Below are 18,565 nucleotides of genomic sequence, written 5' to 3'. Positions count from 1 at the left end.
TGTCAGAGATGGTCCAGGTAAATTTAAGGTCAGGGTGGAATGTGTTAGTGAAGTTGATGAATTGTTCCACCTCCTCGCGGGAGCACGAGGTGGCGCCAATGCAGTCATCAATGTAGCGGAGGAAGAGGTGGGGAGTGGTGCCGGTGTAATTAAGGAAGATCAACTGTTCTACGTAACCAACAAAGAGACAGGCATAGCTGGGGTCCATACGGGTGCCCATGGCTACCCCTTTGGTCTGGAGGAAGTAGGAGGATTCGAAGGAGAAATTGTTAAAGTTGACGACCAGTTCGGCCAAACCAATGAGAGTGTCGGTGGAAGGGTACTGTTGGGGACGTCAGGAGAGGAAGAAACGGAGGGCTTGGAGGCCCTGGTCATGGCGGATGGAGGTGTAGGGGGATTGGATATCCATGGTGAAGATGAGGCGTTGCGGGCCAGGGAAATGGAAATCTTGGAGGAGGTGGAGTGCGTGGGTTGTGTCTCCAGCGTCTGCTGTCCTCACTTTCTCCCAGCTCAATAACATTGACAGGGCAGGCAGCATTTCTGTAGCACCTCGAAGACCGGTCCATGAGAAAGGCTGCAGAGGCCTTACTGCAATACCAAAGAACAACTGGGCCATGTTTGAAGGCATCTTGATTAGAAACATGGTCAAGAAGCAACTTTTGAGATCATGGTGAAGTAGAGAAACTGAGGTGGGGTCATGGAGGAGAATTGTGGAGTGTTTTATGTTCTTTCATTGGACATAGGCATCACTGGGAAGGCCAACATTCACTGCCTATCTCCCGATTCCTCTTCAATGGACAGTCTCACTTGGCCATTTCAGACAACGGTTAAGAGCCAACCTGTGGGTCTGGAGTCACATGTAGGCCCAGACTTGGTAAGGACAGTAGATTTCCTTCCCCGAAAGATATTAGTGAAACCGGATGGGTCATAGTCACAGGGGAACCAGGGGTCACAGTCTCAGGATATGGGGTAGACCATTTCGGACTGAGATGGGGGAGAAATATCTTCACCCAGAATGCAGGGAGCCTGGGGAATTCTCTGCCACAGAAAGAGGTTGAGGTAAAAACATTGAACGCTTTCAAGAAGAAATTAGATATAGATCTTAGAGGTAAAGAGAATGGGAAGAGTCAGGGAACAGGGCACTGAGGTGAATGACCATAATGAATGCTACAGCAGGGCTGAGTGGCCTACTCCTGCTCTTACTTTGTAAGTGCATCTACACCAACCAATGATCATTTAATAGTTCTCATCGCTGAAACTAACTTTTTAAATTGAATTTGACTCTGACCAGCTGCCCTGGTGGGATTTGAACTCGTGCCCCTGGAGTAAAAGCCTGGGCTTGTTGGAGCACAGTAACGTTACTGCTCCATCACCTTCACTACATAGGAGCTAGGCAGCTCAACCCATAGTTTGACCTGGGATTCTGAAGGCTCAGAGGGGTACAGGAGGTCACGTCAGTAGGAATGGGGAGAGGCCTCGGTGACATGTGAGACCCCACAGTGAGAATTGGTCGTTTCACCAACAGGGGTCTTATCAAACACAATGAGGGAGGGGAGAATCAGAATGGGTGTGCGTTCAGACTTGGGCATTGGTAGGTGGCTGCCACTGAGCTTAAAACTGACCCAAGGTCACAAAGATAGCCCAAAAGAGTTCAAATGAGGTCAAGGTCAACTCTGAGTGTGATCAGGAGATTTTAAGGGTAGTGACCAGAAAGCTTGGTCAGAGTTTGAGACTTGTAGAAACCCTCAAAGGAACAAGAGGAGATGTAGGGAAGTGCAGGGGAAAGGCAGACCAGAGATTACGGTGCAGACCGGCTGGATAGCTGGAGGAACGCAGCTCAGGTCTGCAGTGCAATGCCTGAGAGTGGGGGAGAGGCAGCTTTAATTCAGGTCTTCAGTAGGACCTTGTATAATAAGGGTGAGGCGGTGGTGTAGTACTAATGTCAGTGAACTAAAGGACCCTTCATACTTTTACATATCTTAATCGTATCCCGGTTAACCCACTCTGCTCCAAAGATGGATAGGAGCAAGTGTAACAGGGTAGTCGTTATGGGGGACTTCAACTTTCCAAATATTGACTGGGAATACTATAGTTGGAGTATTTTAGATGAGTCAGTTTTTGTCCAGTGTGTGCAGGAGGGTTTCCTGACACAGTATGTAGACAGGCCAACAAGGGCGAGGCCATATTAGATTTGGTATTGAGTAATGAACCAGGCCAGGGGTTAGATTTGGAGGTTGGTGAGCACTTTGGTGATAGTGACCACAATTCAGTTATGTTTACTTTAGTGATGGAAAGGAATAGGTATATACCGCAGGACAAGAGTTATAGCTGGGGGATGTGATTAGGCAGAATTAGGATGTATAGGTTAGGGAAGGAAACTGCAGGGGATGGGCAAAATTGAAATGTGGAGCTTGTTCAAGGAACAGCTACTGCGTGTCAGGCAGGGTGGAAGTGATCCAGTGAGGGAACCATGATTTACTAAGAAAGTTGAATCTCTTGTCAAGAGGAAGAAGAAGGATTGTGTTAGGATGAGATGTGAAGGCTCAGTTAGGGTGGTTGAGAGTTACAAATTAGCCAGGAAAGAGAGAGCTAAGAAGAGCCAGGAGGAGACAAAGGGCAGTCGTTGGCAGATAGAATCAAGGAAAACCCGAAAGCTTCCTATAGGTATATCAGGAATAGAGTAATGACTAGAGAAAGATTAGGGCCAATCAAGGATAGTAGTGGGAAGTTGTGCGTGGAGTCCAAGGAGATAGGGGAAGCGCTACATGAATACTTTTCATCAATATTCACACTGGAAAAAGACAATGTTGTCGAGGAGAATATGGAGATACAGGCCATTGCAGACGAGACAGGATTGAGGTTCACAGGGAGGAGGTGTTAGCAATTCTGGAAAGTGTAAAAATAGATAAGTCCCTAGGCCAGATTGGAAGCCAGGGAGGAGATTGGAGAGCCTTTGGCTTTGATCTTTATATCATTGTTGTCTACAGGAGTAGTGCCAGAAGACTGGAGGGTAGAAAATATTGTCCTCTTGTTCAAGAAGGGGAGTAGAGACAACCCTGGTAATTATAGACCAGTGAGCCTTACTTCGGTTGTGGGTAAAGTGTTGGAAAAGGTTACAAGAGATAGGATTTATAATCATCTAGAAAGGAATAAGTTGATTAGGGATAGTCAACACGATCTTATGAAGGGTAGGTCATGCCTCACAAACCTTATTGAGTTCTTGGAGGTAGTGACCAAACAGGTGGATGAGGGTAAAGCAGTTGATGTGGTGTATATGGATTTCAGTAAGGCGCTTGAGAGGTTCCCCACGGTAGGCAATTGCACAAAATACGGAGGCATGGGATTGAGGGTGATTTGGTGGTTTGGATCAGAAATGAGCGAGCTGAAAGAAGACAGAGGGTAGTGGCTGATAGGAAATGTTCATCCTAGAGTTCAGTTACTAGTGGGGTTCTGCGAGGATCTGTCTTGGGGCCACTGCTGTTTGTCATTTTTATAAATAACCTGGTGAGGGCGTAGAAGGATGGGTTAGTAAGTTTGCAGATGACACTAAAGTCAGTGAGTTGTGGACAGCGCTGAAGGATGTTACAGGTTATAGAGGGACATAGATAAGTTGCAGAGCTGGGCTGAGAGATGGCAAATGGAGTTTAATGCGGAAAAGTGTCAGTTGATTCACTTTGGAAGGAGTAACAGGAATACAAAGTACTGGGCTAATGGTAAGATTCTTGGTAGTGTAGAACAGAGAGATCTTGGTGTCCATGTACATAGATCCCTGAAAGTTGCCACCCAGGTTGATAGAGTTGCAAGAAGGCATACGGTGTGTTAGCTTTTATTGGTAGAGGGATTGAGTTTCGGAGCCATGAGGTCAGGCTGCAGCTGTACAAAACTCTGGTGCGGCCGCACTTGGAGTATTGTGTACAGTTTTGGTCACCGCATTATAGGAAGGATGTGGAAGCTTTTGGAAAATGGGTCAGAGGAGATTTACCAGGATGCTGCCTGGTTTGGAGGGAAGGTATTATGAGGAAAGGCTGAGGGACATGAGGCTGTTTTCGTTAGAGAGAAGAGGATTGAGAGGTGACTTAATTGAGACATGTAAGATGGCGGGTTTTGAGAAGATTTGTAGCTCAGGTTGAGGTTCTGGATGTAGGTTTGCTCGCTGAGCTGGAAGGTTCATTTCCAGACGTTTCATCACCCTACTAGGTAACATCTTCAGTGGGCCTCCAGGTGGAGCACTGCTGATAATTCCTGCTTTCTATTTATATGTTTGGGTTTCTTTGGGTTGGTGATGTCATTTCCTGTGGTGGAGTCATTTCCTGTTTTTTTTCAGGGGTGGTAGATGGGGTCTTATGGCCTCTGTCTCTCTCTCTCTCTCTCTCTCTGTCTCTGTTTCTATCTCTATCTCGATCTCAATCACTCTTTCTCTCACTGTTTTTCTGTCTCTAGTGAGAGAGCATCTGTGGGTCTGATAGGACTATGGTGACTTGCCTTGTTTGTCCCTGACATATCTCTAGAATGAATTCCATCTGGTCAGCCCTGATTGGACCTTGGTTATAGAGATGTTGGCTCAGAGTGGATGATATTATTTCAGAGGTGTGTATTTTGTCTATCCCAGGCTTTCCTCCAGTTTTCTGGACTCCGAGACAAATTGTGGTGCCCAGGTATTCCACAGAAGGTGAGATTTTGGGGGTTGGTGGGGCCTACAGTGTTTAAAGCCCAACCCAGAGACAGTAGGCTTGGCAATTGCAGCAATGCATTTGCCATGTTTGACAGAGTTCAGCCTGTTTCCTGTGTCCTGGAAGCACTTTGCCTGAATTGCCAAGGCATTATTGTTGGTGTAGATTGTGATGATGACCAAGAGGTCGAAGGTTATTGGGGGCAGGCAGGAAGATGGATTTGAGGCCACGCACGAATCTTGTTGAATGGTGGAAAAGACCAAAGTTGCTGCATGATCTTCGCCTGCACACAAGTCATGTGTTCTCACTGGTGAAAAGGAACAAGACGATTTAAAGGGAGATACAGAAGAAGCGAAGGGTGATGTGAGTGAAAGCTTTCTCACTCAGTGAGTAGTTCGGGTCTGGGATGCACAATCTGCAAATGTGGTGGGGGCAAATTCAATTGAAGCATTCAAGCAATTGGATGGTCATTTGGATCGAAATGGAGAAGGGGAAAAGGCAGGAGTTTGGTACTGGGGAGTGATGCTCATTTGAAAAGCTGGTGCAAGCTCTCAATGAGCTGGATGGCTTCCTTTTGTGTTGCAACAATTCTTTATTTTTACACTTTGTGTGTTTCTGTGTCTTACTGGTCATCCCATCCCACTGTCAATATGATTGTCACTCACTAGCTGTCTTCTGCAGAGAATCCATTACTCAGAGATTTCTCTTGTTTCTTCCCACCAGGAACTGATATATAAAGAATTCTTTTCACAAGGAGATCTGGTAAGTCAGTACGTGAATGTGTTAACTGTTCCATTGGGATACACCATACTGATTATAAATTTTCTACGATACCTTGGAGAAATGGAAATGATCTGGACTTTCACTCCTGAAAGTCGCTGACTGTCTGTGGACTCGAGTTCTATAAAGTAATAGGAACATTAATTATAAATCAACAGCAACTTGCATTTATATAGCACCTTTAATCCACTACTATGGCCGTAACTCTTCTGGAGGCTTTATCAAGACTTGACATGAATCCATATTAGGAGACATCAGGTCCAATTGCTAAAAACTTGGCCAAGGTATTAATAGGGATCTTAAAGAAGGAAGAACAGAAAGGGAGAGAGAGAGAATAGAATCCTGACAGTGTGGAAGCAGGTCATTTGGCCCAATGAGTCCACATCAACCCTCCAGAGAGCATCCCACACAGGCCCACCACATTCCTGCATTCTCCATGGCTAACCCATCTAGCCTGCACATCCCTGAACACTATCGGTAATTTAGCATGGCCAACCCATCTAAATCTGCACATTAGATTACATTACAGATTACATTACAGTGTGGAAAATGGCCCTTCGGCCCAACAAGTCCACACCAACCCGCCGAAGCGCAACCCACCCATACCCCTACATTTACCCCTATACCTAACACTACGGACAATTTAGCATGGCCAATTCACCTAACCTGCACATCTTTTGGACTGTGGGAGGAAACCGGAGCACCCGGAGGAAACAGGCAGAAGTGCTAACCACTGTGCCACTGCGGACAGGTTTAGAGAAGAAAATCAAGAACTTAGATCCTAAAACAATTGCAGGGTCATCAGCGATTTTGTTTTATTCAAGAAGATGACTCACTACAATGTTCTGGAGGAGTGATACATCGAGAATGTAGGTGAAAGTGAGGACTGCAGATGCTGGAGATTAGAGTCGCGAGTGTGGTGCTGGAAAAGCACAGCAGGTCAGGCAGCATCCGAGGAGCAGGAGAATCGACGCTTCAGACAAAAGCCCATCATCGGAAATCATTCCTAAAGAAGGGCTTATGCCCGAAACATCGATTATACTGTTACTTGGATGCTGCCTGACCTGTGCTTTTCCAGCACTACACTCTCATATCCCAGAATGTACCAGAGAGCATGCACCTTGAAATGTTGATGTCCTGTACTGCTTTACAACAAGGTTTTGAAGGCTATTGGCTTATTTTTGGTTTATAATAATCAAGGATTAGTGTTTGTTTAAAAAAAAAACTCAGAGATGGATAGTTCTGAGGGTCATTCAGAAGATACTGAACTGGTGTGAGAATTATATTTAGTTTTATTCCTTAAAAAAAGGAGTATATTTCAGGGAATGCAGTTACCTAAGTCAAAGAGTTTAATCAATACAACTTACAGACCTGGATGCCTGGTTAGAAATCTGCTGATTATTTAAAAGCTGAGAAAGTTTTAGCTCTCAGTTTTCTGAGTGTTTGTGTAAGACTTCACAGTTCCCAGGAAAAACCTGCTGACATTCAGCTTCATCGAACTTAATGGTGTGGTAGACAGGACTAACTTCTCTGCATTACAATCACTGTGACATGATGGTGTTGGGGAAAAGGTTGAAGCTTTTGCTGTGTGTTTTCAGATCTTTTTCTAACCTTGTTTTAGACCTCAACTTTTTTTTTGTTTTGTTTTACCCTTTTGTGTAATAAACTTCTGTCTTTTGGCTAATGTGTGACAATGTTCCCGTGGCTGGCCACCCTGTTTACTAAATTAAGAAAAATATGATCAATCAAGCCAGATTTCTTTCTGGGATCTGATTTCTCCTGGAATGTCATCAACTGGGGATCATAACCATATTCACACAGTTGTAATGAATATGGAGTTAGCAGCTCACCTTGGGGTCAGATGTGGTAGTGAGATCTTTGATAGACTCCAGGCCAGGAGGTGATGACACTTTCCACTGCGGTTACCTCCTAACCAGCTCTTTGACCTTTCCACTTTGTTTCCCTAATCTCTTGCAGGAAAAGGCAATGGGGAACCATCCTCTTGAGATGATGGACAGAGAAAAGGCCTATGTTCCAGAACTTCAGATTAGCTTCATGGAACATATTGCCATGCCAACGTACAAGTAAGTTGAAAGGTCAGGAGAATTTGCCAAACACAAGCCAATCAGGGGGTAGCAGCAATCGGCAGCGATTGGTGAGTCGGCTAGTGAGGGGTGTCTGTTTTTCCCCAAAGAGGGGTCTGAAGGATGCATCATAGGCACTACTGTGTCATACCTCCCCCTGGAGGTTCACCTCCAAGACACTTACCATCCTGACTTGGAAATACATATCACAATCCTTCAGTGTCTTTGGGTTAAAATCCTGGAATTCCCTCCTTAACGTATTATGACAGTGCAGTATTCCCTCAGCACTGACCCTCTGACAGTGCGGCGCTCCCTCAGCACTGACCCTCCGACAGTGCGGCACTGCCTCAGCACTGACCTACCGACAGTGTGACACTCCCTCAGCACTGACCCTCTGACAGTGTGGCACTGCCTCAGCACTGACCATCCGACAGTGCGGCATTCCGTCAGCACTGACCTTCCGACAGTGCGGCAATCCCTCAGCGCTGATCCTCCGACAGTGGGGAACTCCCTCAGAACTGATCCTCCGACAGTGCAGCACTCCCTCAGCACTGACCCTCCGACAGTGCGGCACTCCCTCAGCACTGACCCTCCGACAGTGCCCACTCCCTCAGCACTGACCCTCTGATAGTGCGGCGCTCCCTCAGGACTGACCCTCTGACAGTGTGGCACTCTCTCAGTACTGACACTCCGACAGTGCGGCGCTCCCTCAGCACTGACCCTCCGACAGTGCGGCATTCCCTCAGCACTGACTCTTCGACAGTGTGCAACTCCCTCAGCACTGACCCTCCGACAGTGCGGCACTCCCTCAGCACTGACCCTCTGACAGTGTGGCACTCCCTCAGCACTGACCCTCTGACAGTGCGGCACTCCCTTAGCACTGACACTCCGACAGTGTGGCGCTCCCTCAGCACTGACCCTCTGACAGTCCCCACTCCCTCAGCACTGACCCTCCGACAGTGTTGCACTCCTTCAACACTGACCCTCCGACAGTGCAGTGCTCCCTCAGCACTGACTCTCCGACAGAGCGGCACTCCCTCAGCACTGACACTCCGATAGTGCCCACTCCCTCAGCACTGACTCTGTGACAGTGCCCACTCCCTCAGCACTGACCCTCCGATAGTGCCCACTCCCTCAGCACTGACTCTGTGACAGTGCGGCACTCCCTCAGCACTGACCTTCCGACAGTGCGGCACTCCCTCAGCACTGACTCTCTCACAGTGCAGCACTCCCTCAGAATTGACCCTGTGACAGTGCGGCACTCCCTCAGCACTGATCTTCTGACAAGTGCGGCACTCCCTCAGCACTGACCCTCCGACATTGCGGCACTCCCTCAGCAATGACCCTGTGACAGTACAGGACTCCCTCAGCACTGACCCTCCGACACTGCGGCGCTCCCTCAGCACTGACCCTCCGACAATGCGGCACTCCCTCAGCACTGTTCTCCGGCAGTGCCCACTCCCTCAGCACTGACCCTCCAACAGTGCGGCACTCCCTCAGCACTGACCCTGTGACAGTCCCCACTCCCTCAGCACTGACCCTCCGACAGTGCAGCACTCACTCAGCACTGACCCTCCGACAGTGCGGCACTCCCTCAGCAGTGACCCTGCGACAGTGCCCACCCCCTCAGCACTGACCCGCCGACAGTGCCCACTCCCTCAGCACTGACCCTCCGACAGTGCAGCACTCACTCAGCACTGTCCCTCCGACAGTGCAGCACTCCCTCAGCACTGACCCTGTGACAGTGCCCACTCCCTCAGCACTGACCCTCCGACAGTGCGGCACTCCCTCAGCACTGACCCTCCTGGCATTTATGTTGTTCCATCTCTCTCTCTCTCTTTCTTGGCAGGCTCCTGAATGACCTCATGCCGAAGGCAGGAATTCTGTACCAGAGCGTGAAGGCAAACCGAGACCATTGGGTGAAAGTTGCTCCAAAATTCACCACGACTGGGCTACCGAGTGACAACTCCCTGGACTTTTTAGATGAGGATATGACAGATGGACTATCCTCATCATCCCCTTTGACAATGACTGAGAGCAGCAGCCCTAACACCCCGGAACCCACATCTGAACAATGATTATTTTTATTGCAGTTTAAAAGAACAGAAACAAAATACAACAAAAAAAATCAAGGAAGCGACTGACAACAGCAGAAATTGGCATCTTTTAAATTTATTTATTTTTTATAGGTCTGAATATTAACTGAGTGGTTACTTCTCAGCATTTCTTTCTCACTCATGTTTTTTTTCTCCTAATGTTTGCACTTGACAGAATCAAACAGTTGCATTGATATAGCATCCTTAAGGTAGTGTTTAAGTACCACCTTGCGAGATTGTTCACTGGACTGTTATCAGGCAGGTGTTGGCATTGGTGTGCACCTCATGATAAAAAGTAGCTTTCACGTTTTGAAAGTAGATGCACAGGGAGATGGAGAGGTTGAAGGAAGGAATTCCAAAACTTGGGATGGGTGGGAGGCCGGCAATGGAGCGATGGGAATGGGGCACATTAGAATTAGAGGAGTTTGGGTGGGGGGTGGGCGGGTGGTGTGAGGCCTGGGGGGCATCGCAGAGGCTGGAGGGTGTTGGAGAGAATCGATAGCACGAGGGAGGTGAAGCCATGGATGGATGTGAAAACCTCAGGATTCGACCTCAAGCTGATGGCAATGGGTGACTGCAGTGCTAGTTCAGCCAGGAGGTGGCAGCTCAGTTGAACGGAGGCTGGGAGGCAGGCCAGGAAAACATTTGGAAAACACTCAGGTCAGAATGTCGCCCAAACACTAACCCCCTGACACCTCAGCACCCCCATCACCCCCCACCTCCTGTCACCATCATCACCACTCAACCAGCCACCTCCCTCCCTCCTCTGTCACACCCTGAGGTCTCAGCTGATAATTCAACTCCAATGTAGGAATGCAGTCACGGTTAGTCTGGGAGCAGTGGGGGGGCAACAATGTGTGTTCTGCTTCTACCCCACAAATGGGCAGCATGGTTGACGTTGATGGGGGGTGAAAGTGTATCTGAACTCTTTGGTTCTTAGTCCCACTCAAGAACCCACAGTTGGACACTCCATTAAATGTTGGTGCCCCATTCCAACCAAGGACAGTGAGAACAAGGGTGGTCAGTGCCACACCCACAATTATACGCATTAAAAACTCATTACCCAATCGCCACCAGCATCCAAAGTTGCAAATTCATAGCAGCAACAGAGGCCAATCAACCCATCGTCTTTGTGCTGGTCACAGAGGCAATATCCGGGTGAATTCCAGTTCCTGTTTTTCATATGGTTTTCCCCTTCACACATGCTTTTAATCTCCCCCGTCACCGTCTCAGTGAGTTCCACACCCACACAGCTTCCATTTAACACACCCCGATCTAATTCTAACAACTATTTTATGTAGATCTGTCCTACTGAGCTCTCTGCTGAAGAGAATTGGACCATCCGAATCACTCAATCTTGTCCCTGTGTAATTTTATACATTGAAGATAGATCTCCATTCAGCCTCCCCTCTGTTTCCATGGAAACCATCCCATGCCTGTGCAGTCTTTCCTCATCATTGGAACTCCCCATGCTCCTGACAAAAAGCTGGTAAACTTCCTTTCTCATGCAATCTCATTCTTCCTGTAAAGTGCTGGTCAGAGATGTATGTAGTCCTCCAGCTGTGATCTGATTAAAGTTTTTGCCACAATGTCCCTGCTATTTTTTTCTCGGCCTCAGCCAATCGCACACAGCTCCTTAGTCACCTGATCTACTTGGCCTGTGGGTCTGTGGATGTGCATTCCTAATTTCCTTTCCAATTTTGTGTTATCCCACACAAACCTTTCTTTTTGGTAATCCTTCTCTGCACACTCCTGAACACACCCAGCATTCCAGACTTGGAAGTCCCTCCCTTTCTCTTTATGAGCACGTAATGGTCCCATTACCCCCTCGAATAGCTGGAGGTGACACTGCTTCACCTCCAAGTAGCCGCTCTGAGTCCACGTTTGCTAAATGACGTCCTCATTTTGATAAAATTGGCCTTTCCCACGTGAGATTTTTTTCCTTGTGCTCTCTCTTTGGCCTTCCTGTGATTACTTGGAACCTGAGTTGAGATCACTATGACCAGTCCATCTCTTGTTTGCCTTATGGCATATTTGAAAGGAAAACTGCTCCTGAGTGAATGTAAAGAATTCTACATCATTTATAGAACTGATTTCAGTTCATATTCCAGTGGTTGAATTGGCCAGCTACTAACTGTCATTTATTGTTTCTTTGTTCAATCAATATGACTTGCTATGAAGCTCAGACCATCATTCCACATGGCTGGAATTGATTCTTGGACCATTGTTTTAAATACCCTGTTCACTCCATGGTGCACCCTCGAGCTTTATCTCCCTCTCCATCACTTCCATCCAGGCAGGCTTATAGAATGAGGGTCTCATATGGATGCAAAAGAGAGACTGGGACTTGCCTCCACACTGTACAGATAGCTTGATCAAACACACTGCTGACAAATCGAAACACGCAGAGAGAGAACTGACGAAAAGGAAGCTTCACTCAGCATCTAACCCGGTGCTGTCCCTGTCCTGGGAGTGTTTGATAGGGACAGTGCAGAGGTAGCTTTACTCTGTATCTAACCCTGTACTGGGAGTGGTGGATAGGGGACAGCACAGAGGGAGGTTTACTCTGTATCTGACCCCATGCTGTCCCTGTCCTGGGAGTGTTTGATGGGGACAGTGTAGAGAGAGCTTTAATTTGTATAAAACTTTGTGCCATACCTGTCCTGGAACTGTTTGATGAGAATTGTGCACAGGAAGTTAAAAATCACATAACACCAGGTTATAGTCCAACAGGTTTATTTGTAAGAGACAAATGTCGATTCTCCTGCTCCTCGGACGCTGCCTGACCTGCTGTGCTTTTCCAGCACCACTCTAATCTAGACTGTGATCTCCAGCATCTGCAGTCCTCACTTTTGCCAGGTTTAATTGGAAGCACTAGCTTTCGGAGTGTTGCTCCTTCATCAGGTGGTTGTGGAGTGCACAACTGTACTCCGCAACTACCTGATGAAGGAGCAGCGCTCCGAAAGCTAGTGCTTCCAATTAAACCTTTTGGACTATAACCTAGTGGTGTGTGAGTTATAACTTTGTACACCCCAGTCCAACACCGGCATCTCCAAATCATGTGTACAGGAAGATTTACTCTGTATCTAACCCAGTGCTACCCCTGTCTTAGGAGTGTTTGTTGGGGACAGTGTTGAGTGAGCTTTACTCTGTATCTTACCCATGCTGACCCGTCCTGGGAGTGGTGGATGGGGACAGTGTAGAGTGAGCTTTACTCTGTATCTTACCCATGCTGACCCCATCCTGGGAGTGGTGGATGGGGACAGTGTAGAATGAGCTTTACTCTGTATCTTACCCATGCTGACCCGTCCTGGGAGTGGTGGATGAGGACAGTGTAGAGTGAGCTTTACTCTGTATCTTACCCATGCTGACCCCATCCTGGGAGAGGTGGATGAGGACAGTGTAGAGTGAGCTTTACTCTGTATCTTACCTATGCTGACCCGTCCTGGGAGTGGTAGATGGGGACAGTGTAGAGTGACCTTTATTCTGTATCTTACCCATGCTGACCCCGTCCTGGGAGTGGTGGATGGGGACAGTGTAGAGTGAGCTTTACTCTGTATCTAACCCCGCGCTGTGCCTGCCATGGAAGTGTTTGATAAGGGCAGTGTAGAGGGAGCTTTACTCTGTATCTAACCCCGTGCTGTGCCTGCCTTGGGAGTGTTTGATGGGGGAACACTGTAGAGGGAGCTTTACTCTGTATCTAACACCATGCAGTCCCTGTTGTGGGAGTGTTTGATGGGGGACAGTGTGGAGAGAGCTTTGCTCTGTATCTAACCACATGCTGTACTATTCTGGGAGTGTTTCATGGTGACAGTGTAGAAGAATCTTTACTTTGTATCTAACTCTGGGCTATCCCTATCCCAGGAGTGTTTGATGGGGGACACTGTAGAGGGAGCTTTACTCTGTATCCAACCCCATGCTCTCCCTGTCCCAGGAGTGTTTGATGGGGGACACTGTAGAGGGAGCTTTACTCTGTATCCAACCCCATGCTCTCCCTGTCCTGGGAGTGTTTGATGGGGGACAGTGTTGCCCATGGATAAATCTCACTTTTGAAAGAGTTCTGTTAAACGACAGGTGGACTCCACGGAGTGTTGTGGAGACCTTCTGGTGAACGAATTTGGATATTGACTGGAGTGACTCATTGTGGAACGTGGTTTGAGCTCATGATGGAGACATGGTTTGAGTCATTATGAACTTCTCCCAAATTTGATAGTTGTAAATTTCTGTTCCTGTCACATTAGCAGTGAGAAGGGGTTATAACACACACCCTCTCCTCAGAATTCATCAACAGGTTGTGAATTCTCAACCTGCCCTCTTCATTTATTCACCACCTTATTCCCATATCCTGCATTTCCCCTTGTTACTCCCCTCTCCGTGACCTGTCATGGCCAGGAAAATGAACAACAGAATGGGGGTCTGGAGCACACAGTAAGCGGGTGATGTTGTTATGTCAATCAGTTTCATAACTGCTTAACAAGGGCAATTTGCCGTATGTTATTTGTTGAAAACCTGTCTACATATCACCCATTCTGAACTACTTGAGTACTCCTGAGGTGTCTGGTTATTGTACATAGAGAAAAACGAACATTTATGTTTCTGAATAAATTCTGTTTTTTGTGTTCTGTACATCCTTAGTTTCATTTCCAAGGCCGAGAATAGAGGGATCGTCTCTTTGCAAAAGTGGATCGCAACCCCTCGTTGTCCACTCTGATTGGAGGGATTCCTGGAATCTCTGTCACATGTCACACCTCTGACACTCCCCCACCCTCTGCAACTCCTCCCAATTGGTCAATCATTCTCATGGTTCCCTCCAACGTCCAATCAGTTCAATTAATCTTCCTTAACCCAAATGGATGAGTTGACAGTTCTGTCAGCCATTTTGCCTTATTTGGCAGTGTTTTTCAATCAGAGAGAAGTGGTCACATGAATGAAAAACGTCAAGGGGACACAAATCCTCTTCAATACTCTGTGAGCTTTGTAATGGGATGTTGCTTAACACAGAGTAAGTGATAGATCCAATTTTAGATCTTAAAGACATCAAGGTTTATGGGGAGGTAGCAGGTGTATTGTGCTGAGATAGTGGATCAGCCACAATCCTATTGTGAAGCAGATTCGAAGGGCTGAATAGCCTACACCTGCTCCCAGTGGACTGTATGAGCCAGTCATGGCTGACAAACATACTAGAATTTGTTGAGGAGGAAACAAGCAGGATAGATCAAGGGGAAGTCGTGGATTCAACATATCTGGATTTTGCAAAAGGCAAAAGATAAAGTACCACACATTGGGCTTCTCAATAAGATAACAGCCCATGGTGTTGGAGGTAGTGTATCAGCATGGAGAAAGGATTGGCTAACTAACAGAAAACAGAGACTTGGGATAAGGGGGACATTTTCAGGCTGACAAACTGTAACTAATTTTGTGCTACAGGGATTAGTGCTGGGGCCACAATTCTTTCCAATATAATTAATGACTTGGATGAGGAAAGTAAATGTTCTGTCGCCAGGTTTGTGGATGACACAAAAATAGGCTGGAAGACATATAGTGCGGATGACACAAAGAATCTGCAGAGGAGTATAGACAGGTAAGCAAATGGGTAACAACTTGACAGAAACAACCTTTCAGCACCTACCCTGTCAAGAATGTTGTATGTTTCTCAACCTACAGAGCTTTTCCTCATACATAGTAGCAGCTGAGTGAACCCTCTCTGGACTGTCTCCAAGGGCATTGTATCTCTCCTTAGATAAGGGTCACAAAACTATCCACGGTATTCTTGCTGAGGTCTGATAAGTGTCATGTATATCTTTAGAACACCTCCCTACGGTTAGACTCTATTCATAGAACATAGAACATAGAACAATACAGCACAGAACAGGCCCTTCGGCCCACGATGTTGTGCCGAACTTCTAACCTAGATTAAGTACCCATCCATGTACCTATCCAAATGCCGCTTAAAGGTCGCCAATGATTCCGACTCCACCACTCCCACGGGCAGCGCATTCCATGCCCCCACCACTCTCTGGGTAAAGAACCCACCCCTGACATCTCCCCTATACCTTCCACCCTTCACCTTAAATTTATGTCCCCTTGTAACACTCTGTTGTACCTGGGGAAAAAGTTTCTGACTGTCTACTCTATCTATTCCTCTGGTCATCTTATAAACCTCTATCAAGTCACCCCTCATCATTCCCAGTGAATTAAAGGCCAACATTCCATTTGCCTTCCCTATTACCCACTGAACTTGGATGCTGTGTTCATGGGACAACAACTTGCAAATCCCTCTGTTCTATAGCTTTCTATCTTCTTTCTGGTGTAAATAATACTCAGTTACTGTATTCATCTTGCCAAAGGGTTAGGGGAAAAAGGCAGGCAAATGGAGTTGAGGATTTTCAGATCAGCAATGATCTCACCGAATGGTGGAGTAGACTCGATGGGCTGAATGATCTATTTCTGCTACCTGTGTTTTATGGTCTTAAAATCTTATGGTCAGTAATTGAAGAGGCTGCAGATGATTTTGAGCTGAGGGGTTTTATGTACAGATGCAGCTCTGGGGGAGGTGGTGGCAATGAGACGTTGATTGGTCAGTGGAGTCGTCACCCACTATCAATGACAAAAGCCTTTTGTCTGCCAACAATCCTGTGATTGGTTCTCAATTAACTGAACAACTTGGGGCTGGGAACTAGATAGACAGAGAATTATTCTGATCTCCATCAAAGAGGAGCTGTCTGTCTGTTCTCTGCAGTCAAAACCCAGTTTGAAGATCTTCAATTCAGCTTCCCTTCAGTTGTGGTAAGCTGTGAATTTTAAGCTTTTATACATGAACCGGCCAACTTGAAAACCAGTGGAAGCATCCAGCCAAAGACAACTGAAAGGCAAGGTCCAAAGTCAGAAGGAATATCTTAACAACTCGTGAATGTAAACCACTGAACTGATGTCAGTTCCCGTTCTCTGGTTCTTTGGCTTTACTCTGAATATCAATAACCCAAAGCAGTTCTATCACAGAATTATTGTGGTATAGAAGGAGGCCATTCAGCCTGTCATATCTGCACTGGAATGATTATCTAATGTGAATTCCCTGCCTTTACCCCAAATCCCAGCACACCATTTCTAACAATGTTCTTTATTAAAGCAAAATACACTATGAACACTATCGCAAAATACTTACCCAAAGTATGTTTATAATTACAAGTGAGCCCATTTACATGGACTTGTGTGAGGATCAGATTTAAACAGATGATCAGCAGCTCCAACTCCATCTTAACCTCTGGTGACCTCCTGGCCTTGTTATCCATGCTCTAAGGTAAACATTCTGTCTCCTCTTTTTCCATAGTGTCAAACAGACCATTCAAACTCTTGACACAATCCAGTCTCCAGCAAATGATCAGATTGAGAATTGGCAAACCTCACAAACCTATCACATCCTCCAAGGCTGGTTTAATCCACTAACTCATTAAGGTCAGCTTGCTTTCCTGGGAAAGAGGCTTATCTCTTGATTTTAATAAGCATTGATCTCAGTCTTAGCTTGCTCATGCTGTTACCACTTTGATGTCATCTTGTAACTGTATGATATTTACACAGTACAATTTCATAACAATCCCAACTTTAGTTGACAAATCCACGTGATCATGTCTGCTTCACTGAGTCTGTTTTTAAACTTGACTCCAGCCTTTCAGAGGAGGAGAACTCTTCCAGGTAAAAATCACACAACACCAGGTTATAGTCCAACAGGTTTAATTGGAAGCACTAGCTTTCGGAGCGTCACTCCTTCGCTATCACCTGATGAAGGAGCGTCGCTCCGAAAGCTAGTGTGCTTCCAATTAAACCTGTTGGACTATAACCTGGTGTTGTGTGACTTTTAACTTTGTACACCCCAGTCCAACACCGACATCTCCAAATCTTCCAGGTAGGCATACTTGCAAGAGGATTTGCAGTAAGGTTAAAATCAACTTAGCAAAAGTGAGGACTGCAGATGCTGGAGATCAGAGTCTAGATTAGAGTGGTGCTGGAAAAGCACAGCAGGTCAGGCAGCATCCAAGGAGCAGGAAAATTGATGTTTTAGGCAAAAGCCCTTCATCAGGAATCGGGCTTTTGCCTGAAACATCAATTTTCCTGCTCCTCGGATGCTGCCTGATCTGCTTTTAGATACTTTTTTTTTAGATTCCCTACAGTGTGGAAACAGGCCCTTCAGCCCAACCAGTCCACACCGACCCTCCAAAGAGCAACCCCCCCCCCCCCCCGCCAGACCCACCTTCCTCTGACTAATACACCTAACACTATGGGACAATTTAGCATGGCCAATTCACCCTGACCTGCACATCATTGGACTGTGGGAGGAAACCGGAGCACCTGGAGGAAACCCACGCAGACACGGGGAGAATGTGCAAACTCCACACATGTGCTTTTCCAGCACCACTCTAATCTTGACTCTAATCTCCAGGATCTGCAGTCCTCACTTTCGTCCAGTCTATCAGGGTTTCTCTGATAGTTCAATTCATTACTGCTGAGGTAAAATACTTAATCTAAACACACACCCTCAATCCTTCAGACAAACACGAAACACATTAAAACCAGTGACCTTTCAATTCATTGGGTTATCACTAGACTTCAGTTTCCTTTTCTTCTCATTTCATTTTAACTAATCCAATAAATCTTCCTCTGCCATAACCTATTTCTTCCCTATGTGTGCCCGCGCGCACAGGAGTTTATAAGGGGGTTAGAATTTAAATTTGTAGTGTTTATGCTGATGTTTTTTTAAGTGTTTATTTGTAGCTAGAGTCTAATTATTGTAATAAATAGTGATTCTTGTTCAGTACAGAAACCTGGTTCATGCTTTACACCAACCTTGGCCTGAAAATCAGGTAACCAGGGGAATTTTGTGGGGAAGGTGAGGCGATGGTCTAGTGGTATTATTACTAGAGTATTAATCCAGAGACCCAGC

The 18,565-nt window shown here is 46.5% G+C and overlaps 1 protein-coding gene across 1 annotated transcript in view; it reads left to right on the top strand.

Moving 5' to 3' along the window:
- Positions 1–12,395, top strand: part of LOC122550963 (cGMP-dependent 3',5'-cyclic phosphodiesterase-like) — a 30,691-nt gene extending 18,296 nt beyond the window's left edge. Inside the window, exons 7-9 of the mRNA XM_043692515.1 lie at positions 5,394–5,432; positions 7,428–7,534; positions 9,384–12,395. Coding sequence (XP_043548450.1) covers positions 5,394–5,432; positions 7,428–7,534; positions 9,384–9,612 — 375 coding nt within the window. The 3' untranslated portion in view covers positions 9,613–12,395. The remainder of the gene's footprint in view (positions 1–5,393; positions 5,433–7,427; positions 7,535–9,383) is intronic.
- The last annotated feature ends 6,170 nt before the right edge of the window (positions 12,396–18,565 follow it).

The sequence above is a fragment of the Chiloscyllium plagiosum genome, chromosome 6, assembly GCF_004010195.1.
Source record: "Chiloscyllium plagiosum isolate BGI_BamShark_2017 chromosome 6, ASM401019v2, whole genome shotgun sequence".
Lineage (NCBI taxonomy): Eukaryota > Metazoa > Chordata > Chondrichthyes > Orectolobiformes > Hemiscylliidae > Chiloscyllium > Chiloscyllium plagiosum.
Note: the sequence above shows the minus strand (reverse complement) of the source record. Positions and strands in the feature narration are given on the sequence as shown.